The sequence below is a fragment of the Xylocopa sonorina genome, chromosome 10, assembly GCF_050948175.1.
Source record: "Xylocopa sonorina isolate GNS202 chromosome 10, iyXylSono1_principal, whole genome shotgun sequence".
In the NCBI taxonomy this organism is placed as follows: Eukaryota; Metazoa; Arthropoda; class Insecta; order Hymenoptera; family Apidae; genus Xylocopa; species Xylocopa sonorina.
Genome location: NC_135202.1, coordinates 9,496,737 through 9,515,753, shown reverse-complemented (window position 1 = coordinate 9,515,753; position 19,017 = coordinate 9,496,737). Strand labels below are relative to the sequence as shown.

The window sequence follows — 19,017 nt, the reverse complement described above, 5'->3', positions numbered from 1 at the left end:
CGAAATTTTCTTTTCATTGGTCGAACGAAGCATTACGTATGATGTATATCAAAATGCCACGTGTATTTTAAACATTGAACGATTGTAAATGACAACAAAATATTAATTGGTAATTCTTATGCGCAGAAAGTGATATAATGCAAATATCTAACATGATGAAATATTCATTTACTTTATTCACCTGTGTTCTAACCTGTTCACCCTCTTGCCTCTTTACAGGCAATGAAATGATACGAACTTTGAATCTTCATATAGACTAGGTTATACACGAAAGAAAATTCTATTCACTCGATCAAAATATTCCGTTGTCATCGTCGTGAATTAAAGGAAAGTTATGAGACCTGTGCAAAGAAGACAACAAGGCTTGCAGTACGGCATTTACTTGCTGTGCATGCAAGCTCTGAACTTTGGCATCGATAAAATTCCACCAGCTACCTTAATTACGATTATTGCACAAGTGAGCTATATGCTAAATTAACACAATCATTAGAGGTTAATAATTATTTGTTAATAAAAAATATGATAAATGATAATTTTACAGGTTTTGCTATACGTTGGCTTGATAAAGGTTCCATGGAACGCGGAAGAAGTATGCATATCTTCGATAAAAGTATTTAAGTATCGTGACTGGAACTCCTTCTTAATATCAAATTTTGAACATGGCTCGGATATGCACTTATATTATAATATGGTATCCCTGATCTTAAAGGGCTCATATTTGGAACCTATGTATGGAACAATGAACTTCATCATTTTGCTAGCCATTCTTTCTTTTGGATGTAGCGCTATGTATGCCAGTTTAGGCTATGCTTTGATGCAAGTAACTGGAGATTTTGGGTATTACACACAATGCGCTATTGGGTTCTCTGCGGTTTTGTTTGCTTTAAAAGTCATTGTAGTTTGCGAAGAACATGATAGAATTCAGGATGTTGGTGGAATTAGAGTGCCCAGCAGAGTTGCTGTTTGGGTTGAATTGATTCTAATTCACCTTCTGGTTCCACAGTCTTCATTTATAGGACACCTTGGAGGTATTCTAGTTGGATGCTTGTACTGTTATACTTTTATTGGCGAAATGATCGATAACATAATATATACTATAAGCGGTAGTCCTATCATACACGAAGAACAATTTTATAGAAGACGTAGTTCATTCTTTAGATGAAGCATATGATAAAAAACCAAATTTAAAAACCCATAAAATTTTATTGCATAATAGATATAATTCATAAAAACTAACAAATCTTTAGTATTCACTCTGGAAAAATTTACCTGGCAAAGCATACAACTTAAATACAACTTATATATATATATATATATATATATATATATATATATACTGATACAATTTAAGTATTCAGTAGTCTGATAAACTTATCTATTTTTCTTTTTCTTAGTCATTGTATAACTTTTTCTTATCAATGTCTGTTAATTAAATTCTCGAGGACGCATTTAGAAAAAGATTGAAGTGATAAGATACTATTTTTATATACATATGTACATATGAAAAATTGTAAAGTTATGTTTTAAATTATTTTATATTGTAATATTTATTACAGCGCGTGTAAAATAATAAATTAATTTTCTATTAATGTCAGTGTTAACTTATTTACACTTCCTTTATAACCATTGATTGTACATGTATTTTTATGCATTGAGATACATCACAAAAAGAAAAAAAATTACCCATGTAGCAAGACTTATTTCTCATGTAACATAATAGATTAACCAAAATTATCAGTCTATATTCTCCACACATCTTTTCAATAATGAAGCATAAATGGAAGTAAATCAATTTTTCTTTAAATATTTCACATAGAGTTAATTCCAATTGTTCATAGAACTATAAGTAACATGATCAATTTGATTTTAAAATTTTATATAATTTGTACAATGTTACATTAGATATTTTAGATTTTATATCTGAGTTTAGTAACAATGCCACTGAAAATAGTAAAGATTATAATGTAAGTAATGATAATGATAGTAATGATAATAATAAATAAAATATGCACAACAATTATAAATAAGTATTGATAAGTAAATGAACTTACAGATTGCTTGGTAATCCATTTTATGAGGAATGTCGTAAAATATAAAATATGTGCACATTTTTTGTAGCAATGTTACGTCCTCTTGAATATTTCCAGTTGTCAAGTAAGATTTAATGTGCGATATTAATTCTATAACAAAAGTTATTAAGTATTTAAAAGGAAGCAACAAATTTAATAGATAAATAAAATACTCACCATGCTCCCAGCTATCCATAATATATGAAATTTTCTGTTTAATTGCAAGTATACTTTCAGCGCCAAACAGTGGATTTTTATTTTCTACATAAGATTTTTTCAACATCTGAGATGAAACAAGCTTTATTTGCCATGTAGAAAAACTATTTGGTTCTTTTTCTATGATTTCCATACTCTTTATTAAATCGACCCACAAAGGAAGAAGGCTTACTTTATCTTTTATCACACATTCATATACAATAATGGCAAATGTATGGAGGAACTGCTTTTCGAATTCTGTCAGTTCAGATAATTGTTCTTCAAGCTTAAGTAAATGATTGGGATTTTTTGAACCAGATGACGATTCAACAATTTCCATCTTTTCAATAGAGGAATCTGATCGATCGTTCCAGTTACTGCTTGGTCTTTCGGATATATCACTTAAACTTTGAGATTGATATCCAGAACTATTCTTAGCTAAGCTACCATAAGATTGTACTTTTAAATTAGTATCGTTTGTGCTTTTATTTTTTTTAGACCATTGTAAAAAATATTTCACTATATTTAATATAGTTTTATCGTTCGTAAATGATGTTACACACTCGGGACGAGCAGCCCATGCAATAACATTCTCCGTTGTTAAGGTTTGAGCGATTAAACTTCGAAAACCCTGGAACATTCGCACATAAAAAAATACTAAATATTAATATCTTCATGTATAACTAGCAGCACAATATAAAAGATTACTTAAATAATTACATGTGGATCTTCTACGTATGATAAATAACCAGCTTTTTGTTTAACGGCCAAAGTTTTACATTTTTTAAGCATATTTTCAAGCTGCTGCCAATTATGTCCTTTCTCGAAAATTATTTCCCAATATCGATCGTCCTTCAATTCAATTTTTTTAATGTTACATAGCTGCGGTAATAAACAAGGCGCTTGAAGTATCAGATCTTGTCCTTCTGCATCTTTTTCGGATTCGAATGTTAAGTGTACTGTTGCATAGCAATACTGATTACTATCAATGTCCCTAGGTAAAATTACACGTGGTTCTGCAGCCAATACATATAAATGTCGTAACGCTTGTAAATGATACCTATCGATTAATAAAAGAAAATTGTTACAATACAAACTCATTTCAATTCATAAATAAAATGCTATTATTAACCTGTTATCATTACTGTGTGTTGGAAATTTTGGAAAAAAAGAAATTATGAGAGCGGCCACCGCGCTAGCACTATTAGAGAGAGTATATTTTCCTCCGCCAAGAAAGAGGAGACCAAGAGCCATATGTGTGGCTAAATGAGAGCCATACGTAACAACGCTACTGGCAGGTCCTACACGTGTCCTTATGTGTCGACATATTCTCATAATCTGTAATAAATTGGTGTACATAATTTAACAATAAATACAATATATGAATAACAATAACGCAAAACTTGTGTATGAGATTTACCTCCAAGTTTCCCGTTCCTGCCATCACAATTGCAGCAGAAAGTAAAGTAACGTTTAAACACGTTTCAATGGTTGATTTTCCTGCTAGTTCGGCGATAGTTTTATGCGACAGTGCCGTAAACATCTGGGCATAATTATATAAAGTTTTGAAAGCATTTCTGTTGGCAGTTCCCGCAAATTTCAAACCCAAGGCCATGCATGCACCCGCGATTATATTACAATAAGCTTGACTGTATTCAAAGCAACGATAATTAGTTTAAGAGAAAAATTATAATAACATAATCACATATATACTCGTGTATACTCCCTGTACTAACTTCATGGTTTCCAAATCTACATTCTGAGCTATTTCAGAAGTTGGCTTTTGTAATCTGTACTTATAAACGATGTTAGGAACATGACTAGAAACCCAGGATTTCGTTGGTTCAATTTCATTCCAAAGAATTAGCGATTTTGCTAATATTCTTAATAATAAGAAATCGGGTCGTACAAAGTCTAGTAAGTACTGGGTGTCAGGTGCTTGCATCCATTCTGCCACTGCTCTGTTTCCTGTATTAAAATACATGAGGCCTAGTGCTATAGTAGCTCCAGGACTTGTCACATCGATATTTATAGAATCACCTTCTCTTATTTGGTAACTAAAATTGGAATGAAAAAAAACATAAGTTTGAAAATATAATTTGGACAACATGAGTATACATACCTGGGTGATTTATATTTATCTTTTTGTGCTCCAGTAAGGGGCCTAACATGTCCTCCAACCATGTAGTAATGTAAAGTGTCCGGTATATTAGCTAAATCTGGGCCACCTCCACATCCTAATACAACTAAACCTAACGCAAGGCCTGCTGCTAAAGAATAAGATTCTCGATCTACACAGTTTTTCATTTCTGGCCCTGGAGGTCTGCCTTCAAATAATTTCGTTAATTTAGTAAAACGCTTTACGTATTTTTAATATGACACAATTTTATCACGAATAGTTACCAATTTCCGATAATAAGGCTAGAGCGATATGTCTATGAGCAGTTCCTTGGTACACCAATCCGACGCCCATTAACGCAGCAACTTGAACATTCTGTTGCACGTTTAATTCGATGCTTGTCGGTGGTAACAAAGTCTCAACGTGAAGAGATAATAGTTTTGTCATAGATACATTCATAGTGCCACGGTGAGTTGCTGATAAACCTAACAGAAGTCCGACACTGGTAGCTTCGTGGCATTCAACTAGATACTCGTACATGCTAAATGGCGCTAAATTCTTCAAATGGCCGTTCAAGCCAAGGGCCATTAAAAAACCCGAATGTTCAATACCAAAATCGCCTTGCTGTTGCTTATTGTATACTATCCAAGTTGAATCGATATTAGATGCATCCGGACGAATACGGAGACCCGCAGCCACACCATTGTGAAACAATGGCCATAAGTTCATGTTTGACGGAACATCTATGTGAGCTAGTTCTACGTTCGTTCCACGGGGTGGTGCTTTCCCTACAAATATAATAACGTATTACGATTGTCAAAAAAAAATTACTAATTTAATAAAGATACGAATATTTGTTTGTTTCATACCAGTTAAACAAAGTCGAGGAATTGGTAATTGTTCTGTGATAATAGGAGTCGAAGTTCTTAATGTGAACATGCCTCTAGCTACTGGTAGTGCCATTGTTCTTGTGCACAGTGCGTGTAAATGTTTTTCCTGTTCTTCTATAAATTCATGATCACTTACATCTGGCCTCTGAACTATTGCTATTCTTACTGGCTTGGAAGAATTTAACAATTTTCGGACTTCTGCTATCCTGTGATCTTTGTTAAACCTCAATTTCAATACCTGTGAAAATTATTAGAATTAATAATAATTCGTAGTACAAACAAATAAAATATCCTTGATAAAGTTAAATATTCTTTAAACCCACAGAATCATCAAATTCCATGCCATCATCCTGTTCAGGATCTTTAACCGAATAGTTTTTTCCTTCACTTTCCAAATGATTTGGCACAGGTGATTTTAAATGTTTATCTAATGCCGACAAATCTTGGCGATCCACTAGTTCGTAAGCTTGCATCGGCCAGTTTGATGGAGGACGTTCTCTACATCTGTACATCACATCTTTCAGCAGTAACGAAATACCTGGAGGTAACGTTTCGAGATCCTTTTTGTTCATACCTAAAGAATGAAGCATTTTAACTTTTAAGTCAATATTAAAACTACTGATGAGTGACATATAAAGTAACGGAAACTTACCCAACTCATGATATAATAACACCGTTCTATCTACCGTAGAACAGTCAATTCTTTTACATATTTCCTTTTCGTATTTATTTCCGCATTCCTGAAAATCTATACGACTTCCAACTGGTATTATATGTTTTACATATCTATCAATTTCTACAACATTAACTTGATTTTCGTTTGCTATAAGTGTCATTAAGTAAACTATGTTTTTCGTTTTTGGATTTACTTGGCTTAGGTAAGGAAACGATGATACCTCCATCCCGTTTAGTAAATTATTTAACGTTTCGAATATATTCGGTGGACTCGATGGGATATAACACGGTATAGTAATTTTCTGCAGATCAGCCTCCTTGATTTGGGATACACCTTTTTTTAAGTAATAGATAAAAGGAAAGTCCAGAAAATAATGATGAGCGTATACATCAAATCTCAAGTCCAAGCTTAACTGATACAATAGCTGTGCAAGTAGTGGTAAACTTTCTAACATTACACAATTTAATTTCAATTCTTCATATAAAAGATGTAGCGAAAACAGGACGAGCGGAAAATATGGAAATAGAATAGACTGTGTATTTATTTTTCCTGTATTATTGGTCTCTGTAACGCGTGGCATCGATGCTTGATGTATATTAAACGTTTTTCGAAGACCAAGTATGTTTGAAATAAAAATCTGAGAATTTCCATTTTTTACGAAATTCGTCATATATTTCCAATCATCGTTCGATCCGGAATTATTCGTTTTCTGCTTCTTTGGTACCACCATTGGACTATTGCGTTCACCAAGTTGATCCTTCTCATTTTTATGAATAAGTTGCAACTTCTCTACTTCATATCCCAGTAATGTAAACAAAACTACGAGAAAAAGATACCATTCCTGTTCTGGTGAAAAATCTTGAGGTCCAGGAGCATTTCGTGCTCCATACCATTTTACCAACAATTGCATGGCTAAATCTTTTTGCAAAACGCTTCTTAACGTTTGCAAACATTTAGTTACTGTAAAATATATAACATAAAATAAACACTTATTATTTTGTTAAAATAAGTATAATACATAATTACGTTTATGTAAAAATATATATACGAATATATGTTTACCTAGAGGAGAAGTACTGGATGTTGGTAACATTATTCGAAAGTAATTTTTATGTCCGTATTCTAAAGTAACTTTATTTCCGACTGCTTCTTTTAAAAATAGGTAATTTGAGTCCACTAAAGAGTTTTCCAATAAAGTAGGTGGTCTAGCGCAGTTACCACTTACAGGACTTAACAAATGCAATCCTTCTTCGAATTTAATATCATGTGAGGCGGCATAATTTTGAGAAATCAATGAACTTCGGCGTGGAAATGGAGAGCTTAATTTATGATTGACATTTGATAAGAAATAGTTGCAACCAGTCAAATTTGGAAGTATTCCTGTTACATGTAGTTTGCCAACACAAGTTACGCCTGAATATAACACCACTCCATTTGATAGATCCATTATTGCTACCATATGTAAAATCTAAAACATAACAAGTTATGTTTAGTATTTTTAGCACTAATTAAATATTAATAAAAAGCAATTTTAAGAAAGATACTAACTGGTATGTTAACAGCATCTTTAGCTACAATGTTTGTTACCATGCCAAAAATAATTTGTTGTTGTTTATTCGTCTTTTCAAGCCTCACTAGAAATAGTTGAGATCTGAATGGAACTAAGTAACATAAATAATTCTGTCCAACGAAATCTGATGACAAAAAAACCTTAGATGCTCGAGTAGACACAACATCTCTTAAAGAAATACATGTCTATTAGTATTGTATTCTTATAAAAGAATAGGAAACAGGGCGAAAATTTGTAATAGTAAATGGTAATAACATAATACGTACTTTGAAATGCCAACATTCTCAGTCCAAACATGATCAAGACATACATCAGGGTATAAAGGTCTACTTGGTGTAATAACACCCTGTAATTGTATGTTGCTACAACTACCAATGGGACTGCTTTGCATATGAGTTAATACTGAGGCCATTACTGTTTGATGCAACTTTGAATGATGAATAATTGAAGTCGCAGGTGCACTGAGTAATGGTGAGAATGCAGAGTGTGTAGGAGACTGACAACGGGAAATAGTTGCCATTGGGCTTTGAGATCTTGAATGCTGCTGTTGTTGTTGGGAAGGTGATGGGCCTCCGGAGCAAGCTGTAGTATATGATGTTCGAGAACCAAAGGGACTATTTGATACTCCTAATCCCATACTTAATTGTGGATTTGGTACTCCTAAAATGCAAATATATTCTTGCCACTGCACATTCTGATTTCATCAGATTAAACGGTATTTTAATGTAATTACTGTATCATTCTTACCAAATATACTTAAATGTCCTTTATTTATACTTTTATTATGAGAGAGATTACTTCCAATATTTAGCGATGATGCGCTTGCTGATTGATTAAATATGCTAGCAGTAGTGTCATTATTCCCACAGACTATTTGACATTCTTCTGTTGATGCTTTACGTATTTTATATACAGAATGTAATCCAGTCTTTGTATCATATATCACAGCCAAAGATGGTTCAGAACTAGTAAATACAATTTGTTGATGTGAATCATACATATATGATATGTTTCCTGTAAATAATATTTTTTACAGTACTCTTTGATCTGAAGTATTATAATGATTTATAAAAGAATATATAATTGTACCATGTTTAATAAGTACAGGGCAAATTTCATCTAAAGGGTGCATAAGAGAAAATGCCACTGGTAAATTTATGTCATTGTGTGATTGTAATCTATTTCCTTCTGCTGACGTATACCTGCAAATATTAATCACAATATTATTGATGCGTTTTGGTTATATAAAATTAATACTAGTTTTAAAACATTAAAATAAACCTTATTTCTGAAGTTGGGACTTGTGCTTTTTCCAACAAAATTCCATATTTTGTTGGCCAGACAGCAGATACCTAAAAATTCACAATATAATTATAAATATCTAATTAAACTATTGTATATTATTAAGGTATTTACCTGAAATTGTAAACTAGATACATAATCTTCACCAACATCAGTGAATACTCTAAGGGTGTAGGAATCAATTAAACAAATACATTCTATTGTTTTGATGTTATTATCTTCTTCCTCAAATTCCTTTCCTTTCGTTAAATGATCAGGTATATTAGTATGAAATTTGCACCACAAGGCATGTTTAATGTCTGTCTCACAAGTGTAAGTTGTTTGTAATATTCGAGTAGTCTGACTACCCTTAGAGTGGATTGCGATTTTGCCCGAGCAATATAATTCTTCTTCACCACAAGTATCATTTTCACGCACAACCCAAAATTCTTTCTACATAAGAGACACATGTTCTCAATAATTTAAATATCCCTTAATCTAAACGTACAACGTACTCATACTTACAGGTGACCTTTCTGAAATGTTTACTTGGCTGAATTTTTGTAATAAAATACTTTCTCCTTCAACAGTTTGATTATTTAATAGCTGCTGATTAGCTGTCGATTCAGGATGCCGTAAAATTGTTTGTCTTCCACCAGGAACATATTCCTTCAACAAATGCGTTACAAGATTAACATTTGTAATTTTTTAATAAATTAATCATTCTTTTAAGTGAATAAAAGAATTATTAGCAATTGATAAGATAACTAGTTTCAATAATTATCACTGATTAAGAAAAAATAATACACAATACATATATTTATAAATTGTGTTATAACCTAAAAACCATTTCACTTACCACCGGTTCTGAGGCGGCAATCATTTTTTCCTTAGTTTCATCCAGATTTGCAGACTCTAATTGTTATGAATTAACAAAATAATACAATAGTATTTACTTTAGATTGTCTACCAGAATTATTTGAGAATATTTTTGCAAATACAATGTTGCTAAACGATGTGTCACTATGGACGTCGCCATATTCGATATATTTACATGCGCATACGCGACACACACACGCGCGCGTACACTCAAATAAGATCCTATACATTTAAATATTACTTATAAATCATTACATGTATATAGATTTATTTTACATTCCTTTAATAACATTAAAATTACTTTTATAAAATAATAAATATTGTATACAAAATTTACATTTGTAATTAATAATTTTTTATTACAAATTAAAATACAATTATAGGAGTGGAAAATATAAATATTACATATATTAATTATATAATATTAGTTACTAATTATAATTCATGATATTAAAATAAAATGCATCTAGCAATAATTGTGATAATACGTATAAAAAATTGTAATAGTATATAGCTAGCTATGAGTTCATCTTTTTAAATACAAGTGCATTTAAAAAATAAATAACATGATCTTAAATAATTAAACGAAGGTCTATTTTTTGTATCACAGTTAAAAGAACATATAAACACAGATAAAATTCTTAATATATTTTTAGTACCTTCACAATGAAATTGCTATTAAATGATTTTAAGTTCCTATTCACTGTGTAATTTGCTTATTATATATATATATTTATATACGAAATCATACAATATAAGTTTGCAATCGTTACCACTTGCTTATAAAAATCGATATAACCAATATATGTGTAAAGAGTTTATAGATTTATTTTTACCAAAGCATACATATTTACAAATACTTTGCAAAATTGTTACTATAGATAAAAATTACATTATCTCCTCTATAACGTTAACTTGGTTAACCAAAGCCCTTCAGTTTTCTTTTAGTAGAAGTAAATTTTCTGTTTCGTTATATTATAAATATAAAGTAAAATTATAAATAATATATAAAAAATCAAATGTTCAATTCATAAAGATGGTACGTATAAAAGGAGAGATTTCATTTTAAATCTACAATTAAATGTAGCGCTTAGTTTCACACATACATTTAACTTAAATAGTTAAAATTTATATAACTTTAGAAACTTTTATGTACATTTCCAAGGAACCTTAATGAATAAATATCGTTTAAAAATATAATAAAAATTTTATTTTTTAAAATTGTGACTAAATAAATATTTATATATTAAAACTGTTACATAAACTACCGAAGAATTAAATAAATTGTATTACATTGTTCTTTTCTTTTTGTATTATGTTTTTGTTTAATTCGTTAAATATGCACAATTTATGATCCCTTGGAATATAGCTTCATTTAAAAGAAAAGTTAAAGCAAGATTTTAAAAAATTTAGCAGTATTAAAAGCATTCAAAGAGCATGGTAAACACGGTACATGTCGATTTTTGTGCCGAGTGTGCCATATTACTTATGTGTTGTACTTAAATTATTTGACAAAACATCATAAATCTTCCTAAATTAAATTCAAAATGTTTTACGATGAATTGCTCTTATACCATCTTCTTCATATTCTCTTTTACTAACCCACATCTTCTTGAACGTATCTAAAGAAGCTAAAATAGAACCTCCAATCCAAGTACTATACAATCGTTCCTGAGGAGCTGATATCTATGTATCGAAGTTTAAACATTTTTTACAAAAATAGTTATTTGAAAAATAATATTTATTGTATATTATACATACCCTAATTTTTATATCTTTCGGTGCCATTTTACGAATCTCAGATAATAATCTGTCGCCAAATCCCTAGCAAAGACATGCATGAATTATTACATAACAGTTTTTGCATTTGATTTAACATTAATAAATACAATCTAATTAATCTCATACTTACACGGAATAACGTTGATCCTCCTGATAGAACAATATTTTGGAATAATACCTTTCTTAAATCTAAGTCGGATTTTTGAATGGAATAGGTCAATACTTCGTGAAGTCCTTCACACTCCTCTCCAATTAGGTCTGGTCTAAAGAGTACTTCGGGAGCTCTAAATCGCGCTGGACCGATCTAATGTAAACAAGTACCATACTCTGCATACATCACATAAGATATAAAATAATTTTCAAAAATTAAATTTAAAAACACATTGTGCCATCATGTGCAATCAAATTATTTAAACAAAATAATTAATAATCAGTTTTAGAGAAATAATACAAATTATATTACCTCTAGGTAACTTCCATCTGGCAATGTATACTGGAATTTTTCTGTTTCAATAGTTTCTTCTTTCTGAGGATTACTAGCAAGATAGCATGCTTTTTCCTTAATTGTTCTAACAATTTCAAATTCTGCTGTAGTTCTGAAATTAATACCCTCTTTACGTAAAAGAAGCCGAAGGTGTCTTGTGACATCGCGTCCTGCTATATCGACCCTCATAATGCTATGAGGCATAGCAAAACCTTCATAAATAGGTACTGCATGTGTAACACCATCTCCAGCATCTAAAACAACTCCTGTAGTTCGCCCTGTGGCATATCTGTTATATTTAAACAATTAATATATTAATAAAAGCTTTATGATATTCTTACAATATATTATTAATCCTTTCATTAGAATGAAATTAACGGATATGAGGAGCCTTTGTGACATGCATAAACATATATGGCTATACTAATGAAAGGAGTAAAGAGATTCATCCCAAACAGGATACCTACAGACTGAGTACAGCTTGCATAGAAACAAATAAAGCTGGCACATTGAACGTATCAAAGAATATTTCTGCAGCTTTTTCCCTATTTTTTCTTGGATTAAGAGGTGCTTCTGTTAATAAAACTGGATGTTCTTCGCTAAATGTTGCTAATTGATCTTTACTATACACATAAGACCAAATTCTTTCCATATCATTCCAATCTGTAACAACTCCATGTTCCATTGGGTATCGAAGAGATAAAAGGCCACGATGTTCCTCTGCGATTGGGCCAACGAAAAGATCCCCTTCTAAAGCACCAGCCATGACACGTACATGTTTGGGTCTGCCAATGCTAAAAACAGATCGTTGCTTTAATACAAAGGCAATGTCCTCATATCGTCCATAGAAGTCATTTTTAAAGGCATATACTATTAGCCAAAAATTTAGACTCAAAATCTAAGTTGTACGTTATAAGAAGACACACTGTTCAATTATTTATTGGTTTATGTATAATAGACATAGTTAATAGACTTTTAACTGAGAAATTTGTTGAGGTAACATTATATTAAATTGCTCTTTTCTTTTATTCTTAGATTTTGTAAAATATCAAATTTCTTTTCAAACCGAAACTTTTGATTGATAGTATAATAATAAAAAATGTTGAGCAGTTGAGATTGTTTTATTATTTGTTAATAACCTCCAAGCAACAAGAGTACTGTCAAGAATATCAATTAGGTAGCATCAGTAGATTTACTTACTAATTTGGAAATCTGCATTTTGGTATTTGATCGCCTGCAAATCCCGCTTTAATCACGCCAGAACCCTAAAGAAGTACGAAAAATTGTGCAATATTATCATCAAATATAATTATTGATTTTAAACTACAAAAATTATTTTATTACTAGTAGATTGTCAAGGTATTATCGTACATGATACGTTTATAAAATTCGATATTGATAATAAAAATAATTAAAAAAAATGCAACAAAATCGTACGACATGACTAATATACATAATTTTAGAGAGAAAGTGCGAAATTTTTAGCGTTGCTTAGGAGCCGACATTATGGTAGGATTCAATTTGACACAACGGTATAAGGAACGGAAAAATAATTGAAGATTTTAAAAATTTTATACGCTACTTACATTGTCGATAACTACGGGCTGATTAATTATTACATCGTAAGGCTCCATAGTTATCTAAAAACCGTACTACTTTATAGAAGAACTTCAGAAATTCACAATCGTAACCCCACAGTCGCACACCTATTCTCTGGTGAGGTCTGAAGGGAGTTATTGACAGTTAAGCAGTAAAATTACTTCTTCCCACTAGTTACCAGCAGGTCTGCCAATAGCATTCGAATTTTTTGGCTAAATGTAAAAAGATGCATTAGTCGGGTAATCTAAAAAGATTGTTTAATAATTTTTCTACAATAAATCTTATACAACTGTACTGCAAATTAAACAACAGTTTGTTGTTATTAATATCATACTTTATGCACAAAGATATTAATTATAACGGTGTACTTATTCGCGCGCTTATTATCAAATTGAAATGCTTAAAAATTTGAAATGTATTTATTTTGATGTGACTTAATATTACAGTATAATTTCTGTTTCACTGAGTCACAGCCAAGATTTAAAAGTATAATCTGTTAAAAAAAAAGCTATATACTTATAATAACTTAAAGAATAAAATATCTATATAAAAAAAAATAATAATTCAGGTATAACTTATGTTCATTATATTATAGGCCTCCAATTAGCGAGTTAATGTAAAAATAGATAACTTAATAAATTGCAATACATATTTGTGAATGTCCTGTGCAGTTAGCAGTTTGTAAAATTTGTAAACATATTTCTATAAGTGATTAAAATAACTTACGAATGCTATCACATTCTTGTGTATTACAATTGTTTAGTCAATGTTTATCATTCACATTTACTTCATAAAAACACAAAGGACATCTTCTATTGCTTCTGTTAATAAAATAATTTACTTGTAGAATGAGCTATTTACAATATAATTCTACAATTAGTAAATTTCTGCCATAAGCAATACAACCAGAGATGTCCAACCAGTAAATGGATGACTGCCTTTGCCTTCTCCATGTATATCTCCGTAATTTTCCCATATATAACCGGACTTTTGATACTGTTTGATAACATTTTGTATTAAATTTTCCCTTAGATCCTGATAAATTTTTTTCGCCTTGGTTCTATATGGACCTTCAATGTTGGAATAATAGTGCGTTGCTCGCACCGTTAAATAATTTAAATTCATCCAAATAGCTCCTCTCCAGTAAGGAGCATCGTGTTCTGTGTTATATTTCATGTAAAATGGGGATATCTTGGCGAGCGATCGTAAACCGTATTTGGTCCACAAGAGATCAGGCTTTGTTAGATCCTGTAATACTTTACCTAACTGGGGAGAGGTAGGTTCAATAATTTGCAAAATAAATGGAAATAATGAGACATAACCGAAAGATGTGTCAACATATCTCAAAGTAGGATCTTCCATAGTAACCCGTATCATTTCTGGTGGTTGTACATGCGATCTCGGAGGTGGAGTAGGTTTCCGTAAAAATACTTTGTCTGTATGCAATCCAAAATCAGCGTACATTTCAGTATATGGCGACCAGTGTAACTTATTTAATAAATCATTATCGGATAAATACTTATAAGTCTCTTGATATTTGTTATTAGAGTTGCTTAAAACCTCGCTAATCTGATACATAATATCAGCAGCGAATGCAATCCAACATCGCAGATCAACGTGTCGTTCATCTACGTTTGGATGAGAAGCTCTTGGGTAATCATCTAATCCGGATGTAAGCGTTTTTGGATTCAGTTCCTTATTAGTTGTTCCATCTCTACCTCGCCATCTATATGTACTTGGTATATCTCCAGTTTGCGTTGTATTAAACCAATTAAACCAAGTCTGAAGGCGAGGATATAAGTTGTTAAGAAATTGAAAATGTTTCTCCACTATTTCTTCATATTTATGCTTCAGTATAAAATGTAATGTTAAGAAAAATGTGGGTGGATTCGCATTCGTATTTACTTGAGTTACGAACTCCTCTGGAACTTTTGCTAGTGCTTCTTGTCCTAAAATCATTTCTCTTGGAATCCAGCCTTCGACGTTCATCAAATCGAACCAATGATTTATAATATCTAGTTCAATTTCTAAATCCCATGCTGATATAAGTAAACCATGGAAACCTTCGTCCCATAAGAATCCTCGTGGAAAAAAGCTTCTACTGGGCACGCTGGTATATAAAGGTGCTTTCCAATAAGGGACAGGTCCTTTAGTATATTGGCTTTGCACTTGCGAGCTTCCGTAAAAATAGCCTATAGATCCTATCATATTTGATAGAGCCATTTTTGCAAATTTAATTGCATCTTCTGCATAACCTTTTGATTTTAACTTGAATACCTTCTCAAATTTTTCATCGAATAATTTCCGATGCATTGCTAGAGTACGGTCATAATTTTTACCAGTTAATCTGTCGGCTCTATTGATAAAACTACCCGATTCATAACTAACTTCAACTTCAAAAGGAATTCTTCCCGTTAGCTGCGTTGCGATAAAATTTGCATCTCTTTTTTTTTGATCAGCTGATAACGGTACTTGTTCACCCGCTAAAACTATATACTTTTTTGAAGATCCTTTATAAGACGCTATTCTAAGGTTTTGAAGAACAGTTTCTTTCAGAACATTTAAACCAGGACTAACTGTTGCTAGGAATGAATGTTCTTCTATGGTTCCCTGTATCACATCAAAATTTATAGTAAATGAGCCCAAACCATGGGTATTTCCTTCTACACCTGCTAACTGTTTCTCATCGCTAAGATTAACTTTAATCCATCCTTTAACATTCTCCTCAATGGCAGTATAAAAGATTAATGAAATATCTTCACCATCTCGTGATTGATTCTTAGAAGTTACAGCAATTCTTGCTGTCCAGTCTCCACCATGTTTACCACCAGGTCTTTTAACAAATGTAGTATTTAAAATAGCTGAATTGTCCACTATTTCTTGGACACCAAACGTTTTTCCATCATGTTCCATCCATGCATACCTAAATAGAAATTTAATAATTAGTAACTACTTTTCATAATGTATCACCAATTGAAAAAAATAAATCTTATTCACCTATCTAGTCTATCACTTTGTTCGCACCAATGTCTAAGGCCACTACCATCCTGGCGTAACAAATGTGGAAAATACCACATTAATCCTGTTACTAAGGAATGCGAGTCTCTGGTTTTCAAACCAAAATATACACCTGGTCGATAAGTGCCCCAATATCTGTCTAAGACATCCAATCCAGAAGCTGTTACTAACTTTTTTTTTTAACAAACATACAATTATACTTTATTAGCTTTGGTAAAATTTAAGTAAAAATAGAAATATTAAATATACCTTTTTCACATCGTATGGAGTATTCACTCTTGTTTCTAGATATCCTTTATAACTGAACCAGGCAGCAATAGCAATACATAAAACGGTAACTAAAACGTTCAACATGGACATTTTAAATTTGCTTTCCTTTTTTGTATTGATGGTTTTATTCTTCAATTTTACAAACTTATCTTGTACTTTATTTTTGGCCATTCTATTTATCCTGAAACAGATCACAGTTATTATTTGTCAATAATTTTTATGTTACTGATTTTTAGAGGGATTTGGAATATAACACAAATCAGTTAAAAAAAAAATAGTAGTAAATGTTAGAGATAATAAATACCTTAATTAATAATAAATATGTTCTATCGTAAAATAATAATACTATCATTAGTATAAAACAACAAATAAATTAAACAAGAATATAATTTTCAATTTATCATTACACGCGGTATATTCCATTTCTTATAGGTTACATCTGCCGATTGCCTTGCAGCGCGTATATTAAATGAAAATTCGAAGATTAAAAGTTATCTGCTTAAAGGAACTGTATAAACAAATAAAAGTATAATATTCGCAAGTTATATCATTTACTTTTATCGATTTTATCAATGAGTGATAAAACAAGTCTTGACACATAGAGAAAATGTGTTTTAATTTAGAAATCATAAGACTGACCAATTACTAGTCCTATAATACTTCACATGATAGTTTTAGTTTAAAAAAAAAAAAGACAGGAAACGGTACTCTATTATAAATACAAAGTAATTTAATCTTCTGAATTTGTAAGATTACAAGTTTAAGATTAAAACGATTCTGTTTAACATTTTTATTTTTATTTATCCAATAGCTGCATATGTTACAAATAAAGCATTGATTATCACACGATAATCATATTGGGGAAGAGCTTATAGTTATACTGTTTATATTCATATATATATATATATGTATATATATACCTTTGATCAGTAGTAGAAACTACCATATTGGTACATTGTTTAAATCTTCAAATGGAATTTAATATTATATAGTATTTCCATGCGATTAAATTAATCACAATCATTTTTTAATTAGTGTTTGTACATGTTATTTTTTTCTTATTACTTATCTTCATTTCAAGGTTTATAATTTCCATCTGAATTTTAAGCAAATACAGAGTGTGTACGTCTAAAATGGTCATTTATAGATTAGTAGAACGTATTACGATCAGGAGAATTTAATACTGGGATTAGCAAGTTTCCTGTATGTATGTTAAGATGTATGTAATTTATTCCGCTTACTTCTAGTATCTTAAGTATCTTATATGTATATATAAATATATGTATTTATATGTATATAGATTTGTTTTTAAAAATGTTAAAACAATTGCATATATACAATATCAGCAATGTATAGAATTTTCCTTGAACATTAAGACTAAACAACAAAGGAATCTTTTTAATGACACAACTCAGCGCAAACAATCATAAATAATTATTTTCCCTTAGTTTATCAACGTATGTTCTATAAAATATGTTCACAGCCAATAGTACACATTAACTGCAATAAACTTAGGAATGTAGCAGGTGGAGATTACTATAATGAAAAATTTTACATTATTTTGTATCTAATACTCTTTTCCTTTTTGTAATGAAACACTTTCATTAAATAACATACCTATTGCATCTGTTCAAAGTTGTGATTTTTATTTATAATGACATTGATTGTAATTAAAAGATATATATTCAAAAAGAATGAATAAAATATAAATAAGATTATGAAGATCGTTGTATTTTTGTGTAAAAGGCATATAGATTAATATATATTAATATGTATGTGAGCTGGCCTTTTTGTTTCCATCAAATAATAATGCAGAGAAATAATTAAGTAAACTGAAGTATGTGTTACAATAAATACTTAAATAAATCAGAATCAAAAACATTGGTATGTACATAGGACCTTTGTTAGCATAAAGTACAATAATCATGTACTATTCTACAATGTTTTTTTCGTAATCTCTCTCGTTACCATATGTTATCTTTTCTTTTATAAATAATGTTATATAGTGATAGTACATTCTACAGTAGCATATACGATTCACCCTGAATAACAGTTTTATAATATTTCTCACTAATTCAGAAATTACCTTTTCTGTTTCTAAAAATTATCCAAAATTTATTAAGTTAATATAATAGTATATTTATATATCTATAACCAAGAGCAATAACACAACACGAATTTTTAT

The 19,017-nt window shown here is 30.7% G+C and overlaps 4 protein-coding genes across 7 annotated transcripts; 1 reads left to right on the top strand and 3 right to left on the bottom strand.

The window, feature by feature from the left end:
• Window positions 1–10: 10 nt before the first annotated feature.
• On the top strand, window positions 11–1,304 carry LOC143427863 (rhomboid-related protein 4). Of its 2 annotated transcripts, none has more exons than XM_076902348.1 (3): window positions 11–109; window positions 220–457; window positions 542–1,304. In XM_076902348.1, the coding sequence occupies exons 2-3, from the start codon at window positions 335–337 to the stop codon at window positions 1,160–1,162; spliced, it is 744 nt and encodes a 247-aa protein (XP_076758463.1). In that variant the 5' UTR covers window positions 11–109; window positions 220–334; the 3' UTR covers window positions 1,163–1,304. The 2 variants fall into 2 exon arrangements, with proteins under 2 accessions (XP_076758463.1, XP_076758464.1); XM_076902349.1 differs by lacking the exon at window positions 11–109 and adding an exon at window positions 115–139.
• Window positions 1,305–1,421: 117 nt separating this feature from the next.
• On the bottom strand, window positions 1,422–9,831 carry Shtd (anaphase promoting complex subunit 1). Its single transcript, XM_076902361.1, has 22 exons — window positions 9,660–9,831; window positions 9,326–9,469; window positions 8,936–9,253; window positions 8,801–8,871; window positions 8,609–8,721; window positions 8,267–8,533; window positions 7,786–8,179; window positions 7,498–7,687; window positions 7,012–7,417; window positions 5,926–6,909; window positions 5,597–5,847; window positions 5,253–5,511; window positions 4,668–5,171; window positions 4,387–4,591; window positions 4,001–4,321; window positions 3,685–3,913; window positions 3,397–3,602; window positions 2,985–3,324; window positions 2,247–2,895; window positions 2,052–2,180; window positions 1,807–1,941; window positions 1,422–1,776 (listed from the first exon to the last, which is right to left on the bottom strand). The coding sequence occupies exons 1-21, from the start codon at window positions 9,681–9,683 to the stop codon at window positions 1,856–1,858; spliced, it is 6,090 nt and encodes a 2,029-aa protein (XP_076758476.1). The 5' UTR covers window positions 9,684–9,831; the 3' UTR covers window positions 1,422–1,776; window positions 1,807–1,855.
• Window positions 9,832–10,483: 652 nt separating this feature from the next.
• On the bottom strand, window positions 10,484–13,688 carry Arp1 (Actin-related protein 1). Its single transcript, XM_076902448.1, has 7 exons — window positions 13,532–13,688; window positions 13,146–13,210; window positions 12,413–12,739; window positions 11,925–12,234; window positions 11,592–11,765; window positions 11,441–11,503; window positions 10,484–11,365 (listed from the first exon to the last, which is right to left on the bottom strand). Exons 1-7 carry the CDS (start codon window positions 13,577–13,579, stop codon window positions 11,222–11,224), a joined length of 1,131 nt encoding a protein of 376 aa, XP_076758563.1. The 5' UTR covers window positions 13,580–13,688; the 3' UTR covers window positions 10,484–11,221.
• Window positions 13,689–14,354: 666 nt separating this feature from the next.
• Window positions 14,355–17,564, bottom strand: Gcs1 (mannosyl-oligosaccharide glucosidase). Of its 3 annotated transcripts, none has more exons than XM_076902435.1 (4): window positions 17,541–17,564; window positions 16,812–17,013; window positions 16,542–16,732; window positions 14,355–16,467 (listed from the first exon to the last, which is right to left on the bottom strand). In XM_076902435.1, the coding sequence occupies exons 2-4, from the start codon at window positions 17,001–17,003 to the stop codon at window positions 14,421–14,423; spliced, it is 2,430 nt and encodes an 809-aa protein (XP_076758550.1). In that variant the 5' UTR covers window positions 17,004–17,013; window positions 17,541–17,564; the 3' UTR covers window positions 14,355–14,420. The 3 variants fall into 3 exon arrangements, with proteins under 3 accessions (XP_076758550.1, XP_076758549.1, XP_076758548.1); XM_076902434.1 differs by lacking the exon at window positions 17,541–17,564 and adding an exon at window positions 17,388–17,472; XM_076902433.1 differs by lacking the exon at window positions 17,541–17,564 and adding an exon at window positions 17,137–17,366.
• Window positions 17,565–19,017: the final 1,453 nt, after the last annotated feature.